The sequence below is a fragment of the Panulirus ornatus genome, chromosome 12, assembly GCF_036320965.1.
Source record: "Panulirus ornatus isolate Po-2019 chromosome 12, ASM3632096v1, whole genome shotgun sequence".
Classification (NCBI taxonomy): Eukaryota; Metazoa; Arthropoda; class Malacostraca; order Decapoda; family Palinuridae; genus Panulirus; species Panulirus ornatus.
The window spans coordinates 68,853,841-68,875,656 of record NC_092235.1 but is presented as its reverse complement, the minus strand read 5'-3'; the positions used below and the strand labels follow the sequence as shown (position 1 = coordinate 68,875,656).

General features: G+C 45.7%; 1 protein-coding gene across 4 annotated transcripts in view; it reads right to left on the bottom strand.

Moving 5' to 3' along the window:
- Positions 1 to 1,137: 1,137 nt before the first annotated feature.
- Positions 1,138 to 21,816, bottom strand: part of LOC139752203 (glutamate receptor 1-like) — a 39,512-nt gene continuing 18,833 nt past the window's right edge. For 2 of the 4 annotated variants that reach the window (XM_071668193.1, XM_071668194.1), the window contains 10 exons: positions 17,503 to 17,603; positions 12,962 to 13,052; positions 11,628 to 11,786; positions 10,290 to 10,378; positions 9,601 to 9,704; positions 5,906 to 6,120; positions 4,512 to 4,667; positions 3,884 to 3,990; positions 2,551 to 2,711; positions 1,138 to 2,378 (listed from right to left, as the gene is read on the bottom strand). In XM_071668193.1, the coding sequence (XP_071524294.1) occupies positions 2,308 to 2,378; positions 2,551 to 2,711; positions 3,884 to 3,990; positions 4,512 to 4,667; positions 5,906 to 6,120; positions 9,601 to 9,704; positions 10,290 to 10,378; positions 11,628 to 11,786; positions 12,962 to 13,052; positions 17,503 to 17,534 (1,185 nt within the window). In that variant the 5' untranslated portion in view covers positions 17,535 to 17,603 and the 3' untranslated portion in view covers positions 1,138 to 2,307. Of the gene's footprint in view, positions 2,379 to 2,550; positions 2,712 to 3,883; positions 3,991 to 4,511; positions 4,668 to 5,905; positions 6,121 to 9,600; positions 9,705 to 10,289; positions 10,379 to 11,627; positions 11,787 to 12,961; positions 13,053 to 17,502; positions 17,604 to 18,240; positions 18,336 to 21,816 lie in introns of those variants that run through there. The other 2 variants (XM_071668192.1, XM_071668195.1) reach the window with 2 other exon arrangements.

The following is a 21,816-nucleotide window of genomic DNA, read 5'->3' as shown; positions in this document are numbered from 1 at the left end:
TTTACAACAAAACCTGCAGGTCAGTGTATTTCTAGGATCAGTATTTGTCAGGATTTTGTGTAGGAAAGTCTTACTGAATATCAAAGTAAAAATTGTTGGTCCACAGCAACAGAATATTTTTGAAATATGAAATATTTTTACTAGAGTTGTAGGTGAGCAGCGAGGCCGAGGTGGCCACAAGACCTGCCTTGCGTGTTGTAGAAGGTTGCTTGCCAAGCACCAGATGGTGGCCACGGCGGTAACTGATCTCCAGGCTGCACCTGGGGCGTCGCTCCCCAACACAGCTTTACCTACTGTTGAATATTGTGTTGGAAGTTCCACATGTACAGTATATCGACAGTAGAGCTTTACGTAGACCCTGGGTCTGATATCATAATATTAATATGGCCCAAATGTATCTCAAATTATTATTACCAACAAAAGCGGAGGGAGGACGCCATCACAGACCACATTCGCCTGGATTGCAGGTGAGGTAATGCTTGCCAATATTTGTCACATTTATTGTTTTCAGCAGAGTCCCTCGGCCATGCTCAACAACAGGGCCATCGGCACAGAAAAGTATTTAGAATTCTGTGCTACCAGCATAGAGTCTAACAGTACTTCTTAGAGTCTGACGGTCACCCCCGTGGAAGAGATTATCAGTGTCTCTATCTCTTCATGGGGTGTCCTGTCGTGGTAGGCAGCAAGTTGCTGCTGCATCCAGCAGGGATCTCTCATGTACTTTGGTAGCATCGTACAAGTAATGCGGGAAGCTGGGATGTCGAGAGCAGCACGGGCTAGGGGCACACAGCGGCGCTTGCCCCCAACCCCCGCTTGCTCTTGAATAAAGCAAACTACATGTAGTGTATCATGCGAAGATGAGGCGAGGACGGGGCTGTCGCTTTATGTTTAAAACATGATTAAATAGAATTTTGGGAAAAAAAAAAAAACTAGGGTACAGACCTTCGACAAACCCATCCCCATTTATCGGGCCTGGCGAAGTATCTGCTGGTTTCTAAGGCTACAGGTTGCAGTAGGCCTACATGAAGTGTCCTCGGATTATAGAATTAACGTACTGAAGACTAGCACTGCATCCCCAAAAGCACACGTGAAAATATAGATTTTATGAGGATAAAGGCAAATTTCTGAAAAGTTTTTGCATATGCTACTTTATTGTAATGTAAGCACTGTATACAGATCGTACATAGAAACATTTACCAGTAAATTACATAGGTTTTATGGGGATAGATGGAACGCTATGTTCCTCTGGACCATAATGTAGTTACAAATAATTGATAGTAAATAATACATAATCACATGTAAATAATCATCAGACTATATATTAGCCTCGTTTTTAATATTCAAACACCACCTCTCCTTTCCCTTTCTATAGCCGCAATGATAAAGTTGCCTGCACTCGTCTTTATTTTCTCAGCCTATAAGTGCATTTGCCTCGATACACTGAATTATTGTTTTCCATCATCACACACACACACACACACACACACACACACACACATATATATATATATATATATATATATATATATATATATATATATATATATTTTTTTTTTTTTTTTTTTTTTTTCATACTATTCGCCATTTCCCGCGATAGCGAGGTAGCGTTAAGAACAGAGGACTGGGCCTTTGAGGGAATACCCTCACCTGGCCCCCTTCTCTGTTCCTTCTTTTGGAAAATTAAAATAAAAAAATGAGAGGGGAGGATTTCCAGCCCCCCGCTCCCTTCCCTTTTAGTCGCCTTCTACGACACGCAGGGAATACGTGGGAAGTATTCTTTCTCCCCTATCCCCAGGGATATATATATATATATATATATATATATATATATATATATATATATATATATATATATATATATATATATCCAAGCCTATTGTGGTACTTTATTAAGGCTGATGGGCTCCTAGGCTTTAAACAAACCTGCTGTGTCATGGGTGAAGCTTTTGTTTCATGAGGGCAGTACACCATGGGTGACCCAGCGGCAAAGGGAACCACATGAAGCAGTAAGGTTCTCGCTCGCTGTGCCTTGTGTTGAGTTAGGCAGGAGAGCGTGACGGTGTGACCTAGAAACATTGCTAGTCATAACAAATATGGGTTTATTGTTGATAATCCCTCTCTGAATCCTACGTTAGTCATAACAAATATGGGTTCACTGTTGATAATCCGTCTCTGAATCCTACGTAAGATGTTGCATTACAGGAAGAGAAAATAAGTAATGGAAATGACATGGAATAACCTATATCTACCGGCAAAGTCCGTGGTCGAGGTCGTCAGTGAGCATCAAAATGTCCGGCATGCCAGGAGTTACGGTTGAGGATGTTTGCGGACAGCAAGAGACAGCTCCAACAGGAAAGTCAAGCCGGCTAACAACATCCCTGCAGCAGGAGACGCTAGTGAATGATTAAGACACAGAGCTGCGTCACATGTCGAAGGTGAATGTTCATGGTCAGCGGTAGTGGGGCAAACTCCGTGTCATTTGATAATGATAGGAAGAAGGGGAATTACTGAAAGTTGAGAGAGAAAGAGGGGGGGGGGGGGGGATCTCACCTCCACCGTAAAGGGAGAAGACGCCGTAGAAGTCGCCAAGGTCCAGCGGTCTGAGGATGTTGCTGGGCAGGCTGGACTCGGACTTAAGACACTCCTCAGCGTTGCGGACGGCTTGACGGATGATCTCTTGCACCACCCCAAACTCCCTCAGCCTGCTGAGACTGACACAAGGAAGAGAATGGTATAACAAACTACACTCTCCCATGACCCTAACTGGTCAACCACTTCCATGCAACATAACTTCAGTTAAATAAGGTGTCACATGCAAAACGCACATGACACACAACAATCAACACAATGGCCATGAACAAAGTAAACGTCTACAAACAGTTCATCTACATGACGGGAAATTACGCCCCATCTGCCTGGTTATTATTCACCCTGACAAAAGCAAGCATAAATCTGTAAACCACATAAACAAAACAGAACAATCACTGGCTGCCTAGCCACTACAAACGAAACAAGAAACTTCCAATACATTCTCACTTTATTGTGGTTAGCACAATGATGAGGATACCAATGTATTCCTTTTCTTGTCCAAATCTGACACCAGGAATTGTTCTGAGAGCATCTAATTTGATTATGTTTTTAATGTTTGTAGTGGGTCAAAGACTCTATTTAGTCTTTGGTGGTAGGTGGGGAGTGAATGTTGTGTGTCGTATGTGATGCCCAATATGGAAATTTGTTGAGTAGGAGTGACTAGCCATTGAGGGAGACAGAAGGGTGCAGGTTGGATTCATGTTTGTCTGGGGCTAGAGAGTGACTGATTTCTCCGTTCATAGACAGTTTAGGGTGAGCCACTGTTCTGCTTGGTAGTATATGAGTGCTATAATGTGTTACTGATGCATTTGCATTTGAGAGGACTTTCACATCGTGTGCTGTAGGACGATATGGAAGCTCTTGTATGAAGAGATTAATGACGACTAGGGTAAGAAGTGCTTCTTGGGGAGCTACTGTATATTTATTTTTCATTAGCTTTTGTCTAACTAGGGTAGAAAGGACTGTAGTGAAGATGAGGTTGAAGCAAGGATAAGGGTGCAGTGAAGATTGTATACTGAAGATAAAGATAGTAGAGGTGAAGGTATAGTGAATGTAAAGGTGTAGTGAAGATGAGACTTGCGGATGAAAACGATGATTATGGTGCTATGAATATAAAGGTGCAGTGATAATGAGGACGTAATAGAGATAAGGATGCACTGAAGATGGCCCTGTTCCTTGACCCATAAGGTTCAAGTCAAGGGTGTAGTGAAGATTAAGTTATAGCTAAAATGGCTGCAGGCCGATCAAAGAAGCTGCTATATTTAGCGTATGTACAGAATAAAAGTGTACTCACATGGAGTCCAGTTTAAGCTTGAGTTCTGAGTTTTTAGGGAAGATAAAGCTCAAGGCCATACTGCCGAAGAAAGTCTCGGAGCCTACGTAGAAGGGACAGGCTCTGGTCTGGAACGTCATATAAAGACTGTTATTTATGTTAGCAACTAGGGCAAGTCTGCAACCCAAGAGCCTGGGAATGAGACTCTGGTCAAGGTTTTGAGCCTTAGTCCACAGTGGTCCTGCCAATGATTTACATGACTGAAGAATTTCTAAGTGATTTTCTTTACAAAGATTTATAACTACGTGATCTGGTAACGAGTTAGCTACTTCGATATCAGTTCGAAAATTTACATTTACATGTACAATAATGACACGGGCAGAAACATCAAGTGATGTATTTCTTTTAAAGCTTCATATAATCGTCAATGAAAATAAGGTAAATTTGTAATTTAATGAATACTGAAGAAAATTAATGATACTTTCTCACGGCTTTCACTAAGTATAGAGCGACTGGCAAGAGGACTGTCAGCTGCTAACACAAAGGAAATATTCCCCTGCTGAAATCAAGGAATTCCTCACCTGCTGACGGAAAGGGCGTCAGCAGTTGACGTGAAGTCCTCACCTGCTGACATGAGGAAAGTATTCACCTGCTCGAAGTGCTTCTGGAAGACGTAGAGGGCCGAGTGTCTGCCGGTGAAGACGGCGGTCTGGCCGGTGGAGTAGGTGTGGACAGCGCGAGGCATGTTGTTGTGGACGATCATCTGGCTCTGGAGCCGGTGCAGCTGAGTGCCAGGCTTTGCTGCCTGCACCAACCCAGGGTCAGGCAGGGGAGAGCAGGAGAGGTAATTGATACTCCCCAACATAGTCCCGGTAATCCTCCCCAACATACAGTCTAGGTAATCCTCCCATATATACAGTCCAGGTAATCCTCCCCAATATACAGTCCAGGTAATCCTCCCCAATGTACAGTCCAGGTAATCCTCCCCAACATACAGTCTAGGTAATCCTCCCCAATATACAGTCCAGGTAATCCTCCCCAACATACAGTCCAGGTAATCCTCCCAACATACAGTCCAGGTAATCTACCCCAACATACAGTCCAGGTAATCCTCCCAACATACAGTCCAGGTAATCCTCCCCAGCATACAGTCCAGGTAATCCTCCCAGCATACAGTCTAGGTAATCCTCCCAACATACAGTCCAGGTAATCCTCCCAGCATACAGTCCAGGTAATCCTCCCCAACATACAGTCCAGGTAATCTACCCCAACATACAGTCCAGGTAATCCTCCCAACATACAGTCCAGGTAATCCTCCCCAACATACAGTCCAGGTAATCCTCCCAACATACAGTCCAGGTAATCCTCCCCAACATACAGTCCAGGTAATCCTCCCAGCATACAGTCCAGGTAATCCTCCCAGCATACAGTCCAGGTAATCCTCCCAGCATACAGTCCAGGTAATCCTCCCAACATACAGTCCAGGTAATCCTCCCAACATACAGTCCAGGTAATCCTCCCAGCATACAGTCCAGGTAATCCTCCCAACATACAGTCCAGGTAATCCTCCCCAACATACAGTCCAGGTAATCCTCCCAACATACAGTCCAGGTAATCCTCCCAGCATACAGTCCAGGTAATCCTCCCAACATACAGTCCAGGTAATCCTCCCAACATACAGTCCAGGTAATCCTCCCAGCATACAGTCCAGGTAAACCATGCCAACATACAGTCCAGGTAATCCTCCCAACATACAGTCTAGGTAATCCTCCCAACATACAGTCCAGGTAATCCTCCCAGCATACAGTCCAGGTAATCCTCCCAACATACAGTCCAGGTAATCCTCCCAGCATACAGTCCAGGTAAACCATGCCAACATACAGTCCAAATAATCCATGTCAACAAAGATTACAGGTAACCCGTGTCAACATACAGTCCAGGTAACCCTTGTCATATGAAAAAAATAATCCTTCAAGGGTGACGTGACTCACTATAGTGTAGACTAAAAAAATTCGCCAGACCCTCAACCTGAGCCTTACTTACCATAACATTGGCGTGGACAACGGACGACTCCGACACGTAGCAGGGAATGTTAGTCTGCAGGAGTTGCTCCAGGGTGTCGAACGGGAGGCGCAGCTTGGGCAGGATCAACATGGCCTTGAGGTTGGAGCGGTAGATGGAACTGATGACCAGTGCCATCAAGAGCCACACCCCAGCCACCAGCCTCAGACTCTCCCCCCGGGGCCACCAGGCCGACGCTGCACACCCAACCAACACGTCATCATGTGTGTATACATACACATAAACGAGAATGAATCGATAAATCTTTGAGCATAATGATCTCCATTGAATTGAAATACACAGTCTTTTATACACAATTTTATCAGTTCAATGAAAACAGACTTTGAAACAGGTAAATGAATATCATCCAAAATATCAAATAAATATTCTAAAAGGTCAACTGGAACTTTTGTGAAAAGTGAGGAAACATCAAAGCTAACAAGTTTGAAATAGAAATTAACATCGATATTGTTAAGCTTGTTAACTAAATCTACATTGTTCATAATATTAGAATTTGATATCCTATTATGCTAAAAAAAAAATTGGTATGGCAATGGGTAACCCTCTTTCACCTGTGCTAAGTAATCTTTATATGGAATCTTTTGAAACAAAAATTCTACAGGATATCTTACCTTCTAACGCAATTTGGTTTAGGTATGTAGATGATGTTCTTTGTGTTTGGCCAACAAATGAAAATTTACAATCATTTCTCCCCTTACTTAACAATTTAGTACCTTCCATCAAATTTGCCAGAGAAAATGAAAATAATGGTATGTTACCATTTTTAGACTGCGTGATCCATAGGCAAGGAAAAAAGTTTGTTTAGCAGATACAGAAAGCCTACCAATGTATGCTCATTTATCCATTATTACTCATCTCAACATGACAGTTGAATTATCATCATTTCAATCTATGTTCCTTCGGGCATTACGTATTTACAGTCTAGAGTACATTGATGATGAGTTTGAGAAGATATATTCTATTGGATCTAAGTTAAAGTACCCTAGATCTTTCATTGATAAATCCCTTAAGTTAGCAAAAAAAAAATCATTTTATAGAGTTGAGCCCAAACCGCCCATTGACAAATAATATTTTAGTTCTCCCTTTTAATGATATTTTTACTTTACTTCCCATGTTGCTTAAATCCTTTAATGTGAATGTTGCCTTCAGCAACAATAATACTATACATAATATCTTAATCAGAAACTCACCCGAAAATTCTCCTGTGTGCATCTATAAAGTGCCATGTAGAAATGGTGATAAGTTTTATGCTGGGCAGACTGGTAAGGATGCTTCTGTTAGACTTGAGCAACATAAATATAGTATAAGAACAGGACAAGAATCAAATGCCTTGTTTAATCACGTTAAAAACTATAATCATTGTATTGACTGGAGTAATGCCATCTCAGTTATTAACTCTAACTCCAGTACCACGAGAAATGTCAATGAATCTTCTATTGTTAAATACACAAAGAATTATAATCTCGATATTAGTGAAGGTCTATACAAATTGGATAACTTTATTGTTGATAAAAATTTGTAAATAACTCGCCTTCTTGTCTACATAAGTTTATGATACGCTCGTTGTCTGTCTTGGACAATCACATATTTACCAAATGGTGTCCTAGCTTCGTCTTTTCGTTGTATATCAACTGACTGTTATATTTCTCTCCCGTGTCTCCCCTGATGATGTGATTATTACACGAAAGTGCACTTGGGAACTTATCGTGTTTCAAATTCCCCGAGGACTCATAGGAATATATATATATATATATATATATATATATATATATATATATATATATATATATATATATATATATATATATATCCCAGATATCTAAAACACTTCACTTCCTCCAGTTTTTCTCCATTCAAACTCACCTCCCAATTGACTTGACCCTCAACCCTACTGTACCTAATAACCTTGCTCTTATTCACATTTACTCTTAACTTTCTTCTTCCACACACTTTACCAAACTCAGTCACCAGCTTCTGCAGTTTCTCACATGAATCAGCCACCAGCGCTGTATCATCAGCGAACAACAACTGACTCACTTCCCAAGCTCTCTCATCCCCAACAGACTTCATACTTGCCCCTCTTTCCAGGACTCTTGCATTTACCTCCCTAACAACCCCATCCATAAACAAATTAAACAACCATGGAGACATCACACACCCCTGCCGCAAACCTACATTCACTGAGAACCAATCACTTTCCTCTCTTCCTACACGTACACATGCCTTACATCCTCGATAAAAACTTTTCACTGCTTCTAACAACTTGCCTCCCACACCATATATTCTTAATACCTTCCACAGAGCATCTCTATCAACTCTATCATATGCCTTCTCCAGATCCATAAATGCTACATACAAATCCATTTGCTTTTCTAAGTATTTCTCACATACATTCTTCAAAGCAAACACCTGATCCACACATCCTCTACCACTTCTGAAACCGCACTGCTCTTCCCCAATCTGATGCTCTGTACATGCCTTCACCCTCTCAATCAATACCCTCCCATATAATTTACCAGGAATACTCAACAAACTTATACCTCTGTAATTTGAGCACTCACTCTTATCCCCTTTGCCTCTGTACAATGGCACTATGCACGCATTCCGCCAATCCTCAGGCACCTCACCATGAGTCATACATACATTAAATAACCTTACCAACCAGTCAACAATACAGTCACCCCCTTTTTTAATAAATTCCACTGCAATACCATCCAAACCTGCTGCCTTGCCGGCTTTCATCTTCCGCAAAGCTTTTACTACCTCTTCTCGGTTTACCAAATCATTTTCCCTAACCCTCTGTCAGCGGATGGAACCATGGAAGCGGAAGTGGATCATAGGGTGGGGGAGGGGGCGAAAATTTTGGGAGCCTTGAAAAATGTGTGGAAGTCGAGAACATTATCTCGGAAAGCAAAAATGGGTATGTTTGAAGGAATAGTGGTTCCAACAATGTTGTATGGTTGCGAGGCGTGGGCTATGGATAGAGTTGTGCGCAGGAGGATGGATGTGCTGGAAATGAGATGTTTGAGGACAATGTGTGGTGTGAGGTGGTTTGATCGAGTAAGTAACGTAAGGGTAAGAGAGATGTGTGGAAATAAAAAGAGCGTGGTTGAGAGAGCAGAAGAGGGTGTTTTGAAATGGTTTGGGCACATGGAGAGAATGAGTGAGGAAAGATTGACCAAGAGGATATATGTGTCGGAGGTGGAGGGAACGAGGAGAAGAGGGAGACCAAATTGGAGGTGGAAAGATGGAGTGAAAAAGATTTTGTGTGATCGGGGCCTGAACATGCAAGAGGGTGAAAGGAGGGCAAGGAATAGAGTGAATTGGAGCGATGTGGTATACAGGGTTTGACGTGCTGTCAGTGGATTGAATCAAGGCATGTGAAGCGTCTGGGGTAAACCATGGAAAGCTGTGTAGGTATGTATATTTGCGTGTGTGGACGTGTGTATGTACATGTGTATGGGGGGGGGGGGGTGGGGCCATTTCTTTCGTCTGTTTCCTTGCGCTACCTCGCAAACGCGGGAGACAGCGACAAAGTATAAAAAAAAAAAAAAAAAAAAAAAATATATATATATATATATATATATATATATATATATATATATATATATATATATATATATATATATATATAGTGTGAGTAATGAGGTACGTACACTGAGCGAGGGTGACGGTGACGGTCCACAGCCAGGAGGTCCAGACGTGGTCCTCTGCGTCCCTGGACATATGACCTGCCGTACTGCTGTCAGGCCGACCACGTCTGCTGGAAGAGTGAGTAGTGTGGGTTGGATATGTTGGTAGCCCGTGGTGTCCTGCACCACTAATTCATGCAAATTTTGGGGATGCACAGAAGTGGAGTACATGAATAATGCTTGAATATGGAGACAAGATTATCAGTGGTGATTTACTTTGTTCTCTGTTCAACAGGTGTTGAGGTATTACCCAGGGAGTTGTTAACACTCACCAAATGAACAGAATTTCATCTTCTGTAAAACTGAAGGAAACAACCAGGAAGAGAGGGATGGTTTCCTGTCGTGGGAAACTTGACGTGAGATGAACCTTGATCCTTCCCAGGATGGTGAAGAACAAGGCCCACATCTACAGTCATTCCCAGGATGGTGAAGAACAAGGCCCTGGTCCATAGTTTGGTGCAGGATCCAGGTCTGACCTACCTGTGGTGCAGGATCCAGGTCTGACCTACCTGTGGTACAGGTTCCAGGTCTGACCTACCTGTGGTACAGGTTCCAGGTTGACCTACCTGTGGTGTAGGATCCAGGTCTGACCTACCTGTGGTGTAGGATCCAGGTCTGACCTACCTGTGGTGTAGGATCCAGGTCTGACCTACCTGTGGTGTAGGATCCAGGTCTGAGCCAACTGGGTCACCAACATGCTGACGAACACCACCATCAGCGTAGCCAGTATGGCTCCCCACGTCTGCAATAAGATGACATGCACGAGCCTTAACGAGGCAGTGAGAGCAACACACGACTGAACCTTACAGGACAACACTCGTGCTTGGTTCCTTCCCCTGTTCCTTCTCTTAAAATGTAATACAGATGAGAGGATCTCTGCCCCTCCCTCCCCTTACCCCTCTCAGTCGCCTTTAAGTGGAGGCATGAGGTATGTACGTGGGTTACGGTAACACCTGCCATATTGCCACCTGCCATATCCATGGGAGTATAATAATCAACTGTAGTATAACCCTAGGACCCCTAGCACGGTGCTCCTGCAGCATCATGGCTGCCAGCCATACCATCAACAGCAGAAATAATGATACGCTACTTTTGAGTGAGAAAAATCCTCGCCAAGATTATACTCCTGTCCGTCCATAGACTACGGTAAGACCTTGGAGGAAGTGAAGTGTTTTAGATATCTGGGAGTGGATCTGGCAGCGGATGGAACCATGGAAGCGGAAGTGGATCATAGGGTGGGGGAGGGGGCGAAAATTCTGGGAGCCTTGAAGAATGTGTGGAAGTCGAGAACATTATCTCGGAAAGCAAAAATGGGTATGTTTGAAGGAATAGTGGTTCCAACAATGTTGTATGGTTGCGAGGCGTGGGCTATGGATAGAGTTGTGCGCAGGAGGATGGATGTGCTGGAAATGAGATGTTTGAGGACAATGTGTGGTGTGAGGTGGTTTGATCGAGTAAGTAACGTAAGGGTAAGAGAGATGTGTGGAAATAAAAAGAGCGTGGTTGAGAGAGCAGAAGAGGGTGTTTTGAAATGGTTTGGGCACATGGAGAGAATGAGTGAAGAAAGATTGACCAAGAGGATATATGTGTCGGAGGTGGAGGGAACGAGGAGAAAGGAGGTGGAAAGATGGAGTGAAAAAGATTTTGTGTGATCGGGGCCTGAACATGCAGGAGGGTGAAAGGAGGGCAAGGAATAGAGTGAATTGGAGCGATGTGGTATACCGGGGTTGACGTGCTGTCAGTGGATTGAATCAAGGCATGTGAAGCGTCTGGGGTAAACCATGGAAAGCTGTGTATGTATGTATATTTGCGTGTGTGGACGTATGTATATACATGTGTATGGGGGTGGGTTGGGCCATTTCTTTCGTCTGTTTCCTTGCGCTACCTCGCAAACGCGGGAGACAGCGACAAAGCAAAAAAAAAAAAAAAAATATATATATATATATACAAGTATATGTGTGTGTGTGTGTGTGTGTGAGTTAGGGCCTCACCAGAGCAGTATAAGGCTTGACAAAGCCCGAGAGGTCAGACTCCAGGACGGGCTTCTTGTAGGTGAGGATGATGGGGTCGGCCAGCAGGGGGATGCTGGGGTCCACCACCTGGTAGCGCCTGTCGTCCATCAACACGAACACCCCGGTCATGTCCACCTCCTGCAACATCGGACGCTACAACACCAGCAAGACTCTACGTCTGACCCGACACACACTGAAGGACCTACCTGCTGGAGTGCCACGGCTGCTGCTCGCCTCCCTCAGGTCGTAGGATAAGCCCGAGTTAGCAGAACACATCTCAGAATGTGTTGCTGATATGAACGTTAATAGATATGTATCTCTCGTATCAACAGCAGATAAAGTTCTTCCTGTTCTGGGAATAAGAAGTATGGCAACCATGGGGTGTTAAGTATGAGAAACATTTCGTGAAAAGAAATCTTTAAATACAGAGGTACAATTTTGTATCTGATAACCGACATAATACAAAAGGCTTTATATGTCCTCAGTGACAGGCTAAGTTGACATTACACTCAATTTTCATATCAGTTCCTGTGTGTGTGTGTGTGTGTGTGTGTGTGTGTGTGTGTGTGTGTGTGTGTATGTGTGTGTGTGTGTGTGTGTGTGTGTGTGTGTGTGTGTGTGTGTGTGTGTGTGTGTGTGTGCGTGTGTGTGTGTGTGTGTGTGTGTGTGTGTGTGTGTGTGTGTGTGTGTGTGTGTGTGTGTGGCGTAATAAAGGCCTGTCTGTCCTCCAGATGAACATGTCTCTGGGTCTGTAGCTTGCAACATAAACAATACCTATATGAAGACACTATTACCGTGGTAAATTTCATACATTCTGCAACCACTGCTACAGGTGTGTATACATTCTGCAACCACTGCTACAGTAGTGTATACATTCTACAGTCACTGTTACAGTAGTGTATACATTCTACAGTCACTGCTACAGTAGTGTATACATTCTACAGTCACTACTATAGTAGTGTATATATTCTAGTCACATTATTGTATACATGCTACAGTGCGCTACAGTAGATGTATACATGCTACAGTCTGCTACAGGTGTATACATTTTACATTCTGCTACAGTAGGTGAATACATGCTAAAGCTACTGTTAAAGTAGTGTCTAGTTACTGTAGGAATGTATACATTCTTCAGTATGCTACGGTAGCCTATACATTCTACAATCACTGCTACAGTGGTTTATGGTCTACTGCAGTAGTGTATGTTCAGTGAAATATTTAAGGGAGAATTTTTCATCATACTGAATAAGGTGTGGTGACCTGACCTGACCTGACCCACCAGCCCCATCCAGAACAATTGTGTGGTGACCTACCTTCCTGTTGATCAAGCCGACCAGACCCGTCCAGGTGCCGTTCTCCAGCTGAATGCCGTACAGCTTGTCCTCTGGTACCACGTACTCCAGGCTGCGGAGCAGGCAGGCAGGGGTGTAGTGAGGAGCAGGTAGGCAGGGGTGCAGAGAGGAGCAGGCAGGCAGGGGTGTAGAGAGGAGCAGGTAGGTAGGGGTGTAGAGAGGAGCAGGTAGGCAGGGGTGTAGAGAGGAGCAGGTAGGCAGGGGTGTAGAGAGGAGCAGGCAGGCAGGGGTGTAGAGAGGAGCAGGCAGGCAGGGGTGTAGAGAGGAGCAGGTAGGCAGGGGTGTAGAGAGGAGCAGGTAGGCAGGGGTGTAGAGAGGAGCAGGTAGGCAGGGGTGTAGAGAGGAGCAGGTAGGCAGGGGTGTAGAGAGGAGCAGGCAGGCAGGAGTGTAGAGAGGAGCAGGTAGGAAGGGGTGTAGAGAGGAGCAGGCAGGCAGGGGTGTAGGGAGGAGCAGGTAGGCAGGGGTGTAGAGAGGAGCAGGCAGGCAGGGGCGTAGGGAGGAGCAGGCAGGCAGGGGTGTAGAGAGGAGCAGGTAGGCAGGGGTGTAGAGAGGAGCAGGTAGGCAGGGGTGTAGAGAGGAGCAGGTAGGCAGGGGTGTAGAGAGGAGCAGGTAGGCAGGGGTGTAGAGAGGAGCAGGTAGGCAGGGGTGTAGAGAGAAGCAGGGAGGCAGGGGTGTAGAGAGGAGCAGGTAGGCAGGGGTGTAGAGAGGAGCAGGTAGGCAGGGGTGTAGAGAGGAGCAGGTAGGCAGGGGTGTAGAGAGGAGCAAGTAGGCAGGGGTGTAGAGAGGAGCAGGTAGGCAGGGGTGTAGAGAGGAGCAGGTAGGCAGGGGTGTTGAGAGGAGCAGGTAGGCAGGGGTGTAGAGAGGAGCTGGTAGGCAGGGATGTAGAGAGGAGCAGACAGGCAGGGGTGTAGGGAGGAGCAGGCAGGCAGGGGTGTAGAGAGGAGCAGGCAGGCAGGAGTGTAGAGAGGAGCAGGTAGGAAGGGGTGTAGAGAGGAGCAGGCAGGCAGGGGTGTAGGGAGGAGCATGTAGGCAGGGGTGTAGAGAGGAGCAGGCAGGCAGGGGTGTAGGGAGGAGCAGGCAGGCAGGGGTGTAGAGAGGAGCAGGTAGGCAGGGGTGTAGAGAGGAGCAGGTAGGCAGGGGTGTAGAGAGGAGCAGGTAGGCAGGGGTGTAGAGAGGAGCAGGTAGGCAGGGGTGTAGGGAGGAGCAGGCAGGCAGGGGTGTAGAGAGGAGCAGGTAGGCAGGGGTGTAGAGAGGAGCAGGTAGGCAGGGGTGTAGAGAGCAGGCAGGCAGGTGTAGAGCGGAGCAGGTAGGCAGGGGTGTAGAGAGGAGCAGGTAGGCAGGGGTGTAGAGAGGAGCAGGTAGGCAGGGGTGTAGAGAGGAGCAGGTAGGCAGGGGTGTAGAGAGGAGCAGGTAGGCAGGGGTGTAGAGAGGAGCAAGTAGGCAGGGGTGTAGAGAGGAGCAGGCAGGCAGGGGTGTAGAGAGGAGCAGGTAGGCAGGGGTGTAGAGAGGAGCAGGTAGGCAGGGGTGTAGGGAGGAGCAGGCAGGCAGGGGTGTAGAGAGGAGCAGGCAGGCAGGGGTGTAGAGAGGAGCAGGCAGGCAGGGGTGTAGAGAGGAGCAGGTAGGCAGGGGTGTAGAGAGGAGCAGGTAGGCAGGGGTGTAGAGAGGAGCAGGTGGGCAGGGGTGTAGAGACACTGTCGTCTTAACTCCTTCAGCACGACTGTGCGACCCTTGAGCACGACTTGGTTGTGACGTGATAGCTTTGCCTTCGACCCGACGCTATAAGGTTCGGTCTAAGGTCAGGCCATCATAACGAAAGGTTGTGCGTCGTGATTAGGGGTCGTACCGTCGTGGTCAAGGGTTCGCACGTCGCAAAGTTATGATCAGGACTAAGGAGTGTATGGGACAAACTGTGTTATAACACAGTGACAACACAACAGTACAGAAAACAATACAAAGTGTGTAGTAAGACAACACCTTACAAGCAACACAACTACCTCACTATATGACAACGCAAACACGACCCGAATAAACAGGACACGATGGTGCGAGAGATGATAACACAACATAACATCAACACAATATTGCAGTATACATTATTTTATCAGTACTACATACTACACCAAGACAACACACCCAGGACACATGACACCACCAAGACAACACATCCAGGACACATGACACCACCAAGACAACACATCCACAACACATGACTCCACCAAGACAACACGTACATGACACATGACTCAACCAAGACAACACATCCAGGACACATGACTCCACCAAGACAACACATACATGACACATGACTCCACCAAGACAACACATACATGACACATGACTCCACCAAGACAACACGTACATGACACATGACTCAACCAAGACAACACATCCAGGACACATGACTCCACCAAGACAACACATACATGACACATGACTCCACCAAGACAACACATACATGACACATGACTCCACCAAGACAACACATCCAGGACACATGACTCCACCAAGACAACACATACATGACACATGACTCCACCAAGACAACACATGCAGGACACATGACTCCACCAAGACAACACATACAGGACACATGACTCCACCAAGACAACACATACATGACACATGACTCCACCAAGACAACACATACAGGACACATGACTCCACCAAGACAACACGTACATGACACATGACTCCACCAAGACAACACGTACATGACACATGACTCAACCAAGACAACACATCCAGGACACATGACTCCACCAAGACAACACATACATGACACATGACTCCACCAAGACAACACATACATGACACATGACTCCACCAAGACAACACATCCAGGACACATGACTCCACCAAGACAACACATACATGACACATGACTCCACCAAGACAACACATGCAGGACACATGACTCCACCAAGACAACACATACAGGACACATGACTCCACCAAGACAACACATACATGACACATGACTCCACCAAGACAACACATACAGGACATATGACTCCACCAAGACAACACATACATGACACATGACTCCACCAAGACAACACATACAGGACACATGACTCCACCAAGACAACACATACATGACACATGACTCCACCAAGACAACACATACAGGACACATGACTCCACCAACACAACACATCCAGGACACATGAGTACAGGCACGGGACTGGCCTAGGACACATGAGTACAGGCACGGCACTCGCCTAGGACACATGAGTACAGGCACGGGACTGGCCTAGGACACATGAGTACAGGCACGGGACTGGCCTAGGACACATGAGTACAGGCACGGGACTGGCCTAGGACACATGAGTACAGGCACGGGACTCACCCAGGACACATGAGTACAGGCACGGGACTCACCCAGGACACATGAGTACAGGCACGGGACTCACCCAGGACACATGAGTACAGGCACGGGACTCACCCAGGACACATGAGTACAGGCACGGGACTCACCCAGGACACATGAGTACAGGCACGGGACTCACCCAGGACACATGAGTACAGGCACGGGACTCACCCAGGACACATGAGTACAGGCACGGGACTCACCCAGGACACATGAGTACAGGCACGGGACTCACCCAGGACACATGAGTACAGGCACGGGACTCACCCAGGACACATGAGTACAGGCACGGGACTCACCCAGGACACATGAGTACAGGCACGGGACTCACCCAGGACACATGAGTACAGGCACGGGACTCACCCAGGACACATGAGTACAGGCACGGGACTCACCCAGGACACATGAGTACAGGCACGGGACTCACCCAGGACACATGAGTACAGGCACGGGACTCACCCAGGACACATGAGTACAGGCACGGGACTCACCCAGGACACATGAGTACAGGCACGGGACTCACCCAGGACACATGAGTACAGGCACGGGACTCACCCAGGACACATGAGTACAGGCACGGGACTCACCCAGGACACATGAGTACAGGCACGGGACTCACCCAGGACACATGAGTACAGGCACGGGACTCACCCAGGACACATGAGTACAGGCACGGGACTCACCCAGGACACATGAGTACAGGCACGGGACTCACCCAGGACACATGAGTACAGGCACGGGACTCACCCAGGACACATGAGTACAGGCACGGGACTCACCCAGGACACATGAGTACAGGCACGGGACTCACCCAGGACACATGAGTACAGGCACGGGACTCACCCAGGACACATGAGTACAGGCACGGGACTCACCCAGGACACATGAGTACAGGCACGGGACTCACCCAGGACACATGAGTACAGGCACGGGACTCACCCAGGACACATGAGTACAGGCACGGGACTCACCCAGGACACATGAGTACAGGCACGGGACTCACCCAGGACACATGAGTACAGGCACGGGACTCACCCAGGACACATGAGTACAGGCACGGGACTCACCCAGGACACATGAGTACAGGCACGGGACTCACCCAGGACACATGAGTAACGGTCGTGAGTCTCACCAGGTGTTCAGCTTGGCGGCCAGCACGTCCATGAGGACCGGCAGGGGCCCCCGGAGGCGGGCGTTGGGGGGTCGTCCCAAGATTTCTATGAAACCAACCCACTTCCGGGCGGCCAAAGAAAACGGAAGTCACATTATGTGGTTTGCTGGGCCTAATGGGATGCATCTCTCTCTCTCTCTCTCTCTCTCTCTCTCTCTCTCTCTCTCTCTCTCTCTCTCTCTCTCTCTCTTCCCTCAGGTATGATGCACATACAATACTTGACTTAGACTGTGCTTTAAGGAAGTTGAAGTATGCGGTGTATGTTGTATATATGGAATGTAGTATGTGGTGTATGTAGTACGTGAAGTATGTAGTATGTGGTGTATGTATTATCTGGAGTATGTAGTATGTGTACGTATTATGTGGAGTATGTAGTGTGTGTACGTAATATGTAGAGTATGTAGTATGTGGTGTATGTAGTATGGGGTGTGCGCAGCATAAGGTACATGAAGTAAGTGGTGTAAAATGACAACTTTATGATAAATTGAGATAAAGACGACCTGGATATTCCTGTACGACACCTAGTACACCCAACACATCCTGTACACAGGCTCAGTACACCCAGCACATCCTGTATGCAGGCTCAATGTACCCATACGGAACTGTACATTCAGCACAGTCCTGTACGTAGACCCATTACGAACCTGTCCCGGGTTAAGTGGGGCATAGCAACACTGGGGACAGAGACAGGGAACTTACATCGACCACACCGATCCTAAGACACGGCTGGGAGGCAGCAGTAGCAGCAGCAGCCATGGTGGTGTTCAGGGATGTGCCACACACCCTGGTGCAGTGATCCCCGTCTCACCACACACCCGGGACACTCTACCAATCACTCTACCGCATTGGTCATTCACACTTCCCTAGCCACGCCTCCCCCACAGCGCGGTCACTGATTAATATAACTTGTTAAAACAATCCTGGAGGTAACTAAAGAATAATTGATAATGGTGAAATTACTTTCTCGAAGTTATGAGTTAGTTATTACCTAAGCTCAGGCAGAGCGCTGCACTGGTCAGCAGTGGTTCTAGAGCAGATAGATGTACACTTGGGGGAATATGGGGATGACAAATAACCAGACTTAATGGTATATAAAGAGGTTATCAGCTGGAGGATAAGACAAGTATCCTGAATTCCTATTCTGTATGGAGACAGGATTGCAAAGCAGAAGGCACTTCCCAACCTACCACTCTCTCCGGTATATCACCCAAGAGAAGAATCCTTAATAGAGAGTATCATACAATATGGAGAGCGTAGACTGACAGATTTGATTAGGAATGGAAAACATATCGCGTTCTCGTGTAAAAAGCCAGAGAATCTGGAAAGGCCCAAATCTAAGAAGATATATGAAGTTAAATAACGTTCAAGATGAATTTACCTTACTCATTTATAAATAGTTGATATCATTAAAGTATTTCGTTAGCCACATTTTAATGGTATTGATAGCCTTCGTATTGACAATATCTGTTTGTAGTTTATTCCTGTATAATACAATCAGTTTAGTCTTACCCCCACGTTGGTGGCCTATACCATCATTCCGTGACCTGACTGACAGATGACTTTCCGGATGTAACTGACATGTTCCTGGATTAGTCCCGGCGAATACTTTTTTCATCAATTCATCATGTACACTGACGATTAATGCTATTCCAACCCAGTGTCTATGCATGCTGTCCCTACTAAAGAGTCTCCTAACAGCCTTAAAACTATCCCACAAGCTTACACGAATCTACCTCTTCAGTTATTCAAATACCCTCGACTCTTTTGCATAAACCTGATTTTCTACTTAAAACTAGTATCTAGTTTGTAGTCCCGCTACCACAACCTTGCTAAGGCTATCTTTAAACTTTCTAATAAGCCCTGCACTTTCCTAACATCTCTGATCTAATTCGAATCACGCTGTTCTTTCCTGCCTGATCAACATTTTCATTGTCCTCTGTAGTGCTCGTAATTATATTTTGAGCCCGATGTGTCAACCTCTGCATTTTAGCTCCTGGGTAACACATATTCATTTAACTTTTGTTAGTTTTGCAAAATTGTCTGTCCCGATCCACCAACTAAATTCCTCAATTTCAGTTTAACTAGGCTTACCCAATTCGTTTTCCCACACTCAGAACCCACTTCTAATCCCTGTCCCCGTACTTTTATTCCTATCATGGGTTTCTTGATGCTCCTTTCCACTTAGAAATTGTTGCTGCTTCCTAATCTCATCTCTTCCTCAAGTATTCCAGTTTTAACGTTCATATCTTAATCATCACTTCCTTTTCCCCGAAATACACGGCCGTCACACCCGCAGTCCACTGCTAAAGATTTCCTACTTTCACTGATCTCTACTGATTTTCCACAGTATAAAAAACAAAATAAATGTTGGATTCACCTTTATTTATGAGTAGAGGCTTTCTGAACTCGCGGGAGCACTTAGAGCAGACGAAGTGAGCTGCCTAAAGCATCTAAGCAATAATTTTTTTTTTCATTTTTTTATTATACTTCGTCGCTGTCTCCCGCGTTTGCGAGGTAGCGCAAGGAAACAGACGAAAGAAATGGCCCAACCCCCCCCATACACATGTATATACATACGTCCACACACGCAAATATACATACATACACAGCTTTCCATGGTTTACCCCAGACGCTTCACATGCCTTGATTCAATCCACTGACAGCACGTCAACCCCGGTATACCACATCGCTCCAATTCACTCTATTCCTTGCCCTCCTTTCACCCTCCTGCATGTTCAGGCCCCGATCACACAAAATCTTTTTCACTCCATCTTTCCACCTCCAATTTGGTCTCCCTCTTCTCCTCGTTCCCTCCACCTCCGACACATATATCCTCTTGGTCAATCTTTCCTCACTCATTCTCTCCATGTGCCCAAACCACTTCAAAACACCCTCTTCTGCTCTCTCAACCACGCTCTTTTTATTTCCACACATCTCTCTTACCCTTACGTTACTCACTCGATCAAACCACCTCACACCACACATTGTCCTCAAACATCTCATTTCCAGCACATCCATCCTCCTGCGCACAACTCTATCCATAGCCCACGCCTCGCAACCATACAACATTGTTGGAACCACTATTCCTTCAAACATACCCATTTTTGCTTTCCGAGATAATGTTAACCTTAATTTCGCTGGCGTTATGCCAGGGAATTTCAGCGTAGGTAAGACCCTTGCAAAGTTAGTTATCTGTCGTGCACAAGGCAGTACAAGGTATATCATAACAAGGCAGTAAAAGGTATATCGTCAACTGATAGTTTTCTATGAACTATCCTATCCGATATGCCATTTTCGCTGACTGAAACCTAACATTTAGGAATTTATCATGATTTTCATTCTTTATGATCTTTTTTTTTTTCCAAATCCTGTTGTAGATTTCAAGAATAATATGTAACGAGTTAGTTGCTGATGGCTGTAAAGATCAGTGAAGGGTATGGGAAGTTCCCAAAAGTCCTAATGACCCCAGTAGACGCGCCTTCCTCCAGCATCGCAGAATATTTCCAGCTCTAGCTTCTTAAATCTTTTTAAACTTTTACTTGAGCTTTAAGACCATCAACTGTCAGGGTCATTATGGTCATTAAGACCAGTAACAACCAAAGAAAGAAAGTTAAGCATCTTCAAGTTTTCAGTTCGCTCTCACTTTGTACATGGCTCTTTTATTCTTTAATTTCACCCGATGTAAGCGTTGCTGATGTTCTCCACGCACACAGACCTGAAACTACATGTTTCCATTCATTGTCTGCTTAGTGATCACCCCGGTGATTGGTGCTGTACAGTCCCATGTGTTAGGAAGTCAGAACACAGTCATACTGTATGGTACAATCGTCTGCAGTGACTGTACACATTACCTTACTTGTTTTCACTGTTCACCTTTAAATATTTGATCAGTATATACAGAGAGTATATCAGACTTATTATTCAGAGAATTTCTGCTGTCATATCTTATTGTACAAATCTGCGTAATTATATTTAATAAGTACATTTGTAATTTGAATATCCGCTTCGGGTTGCTCAAGCATCACCAGATAAAACAAAGAAATCAAAAGTTGTGTGAAACCATCCAGCACCCACAGTGAGAGCATCCACTCCCCATCTATACCACTTTAGCTTCCTGTGGCTCTATATCAGCCACTGAAGGTCAGTTAGTTGAAAAGGCAGAAGTGATTCGTACGGCTGGATGGAAAAGTGACGTCATGACACGACATAAGTTATAACGAACGAAGACTGGTTATTTGAAATTATGTTGCGTCAGCACGACTTGGAGATGTTTTG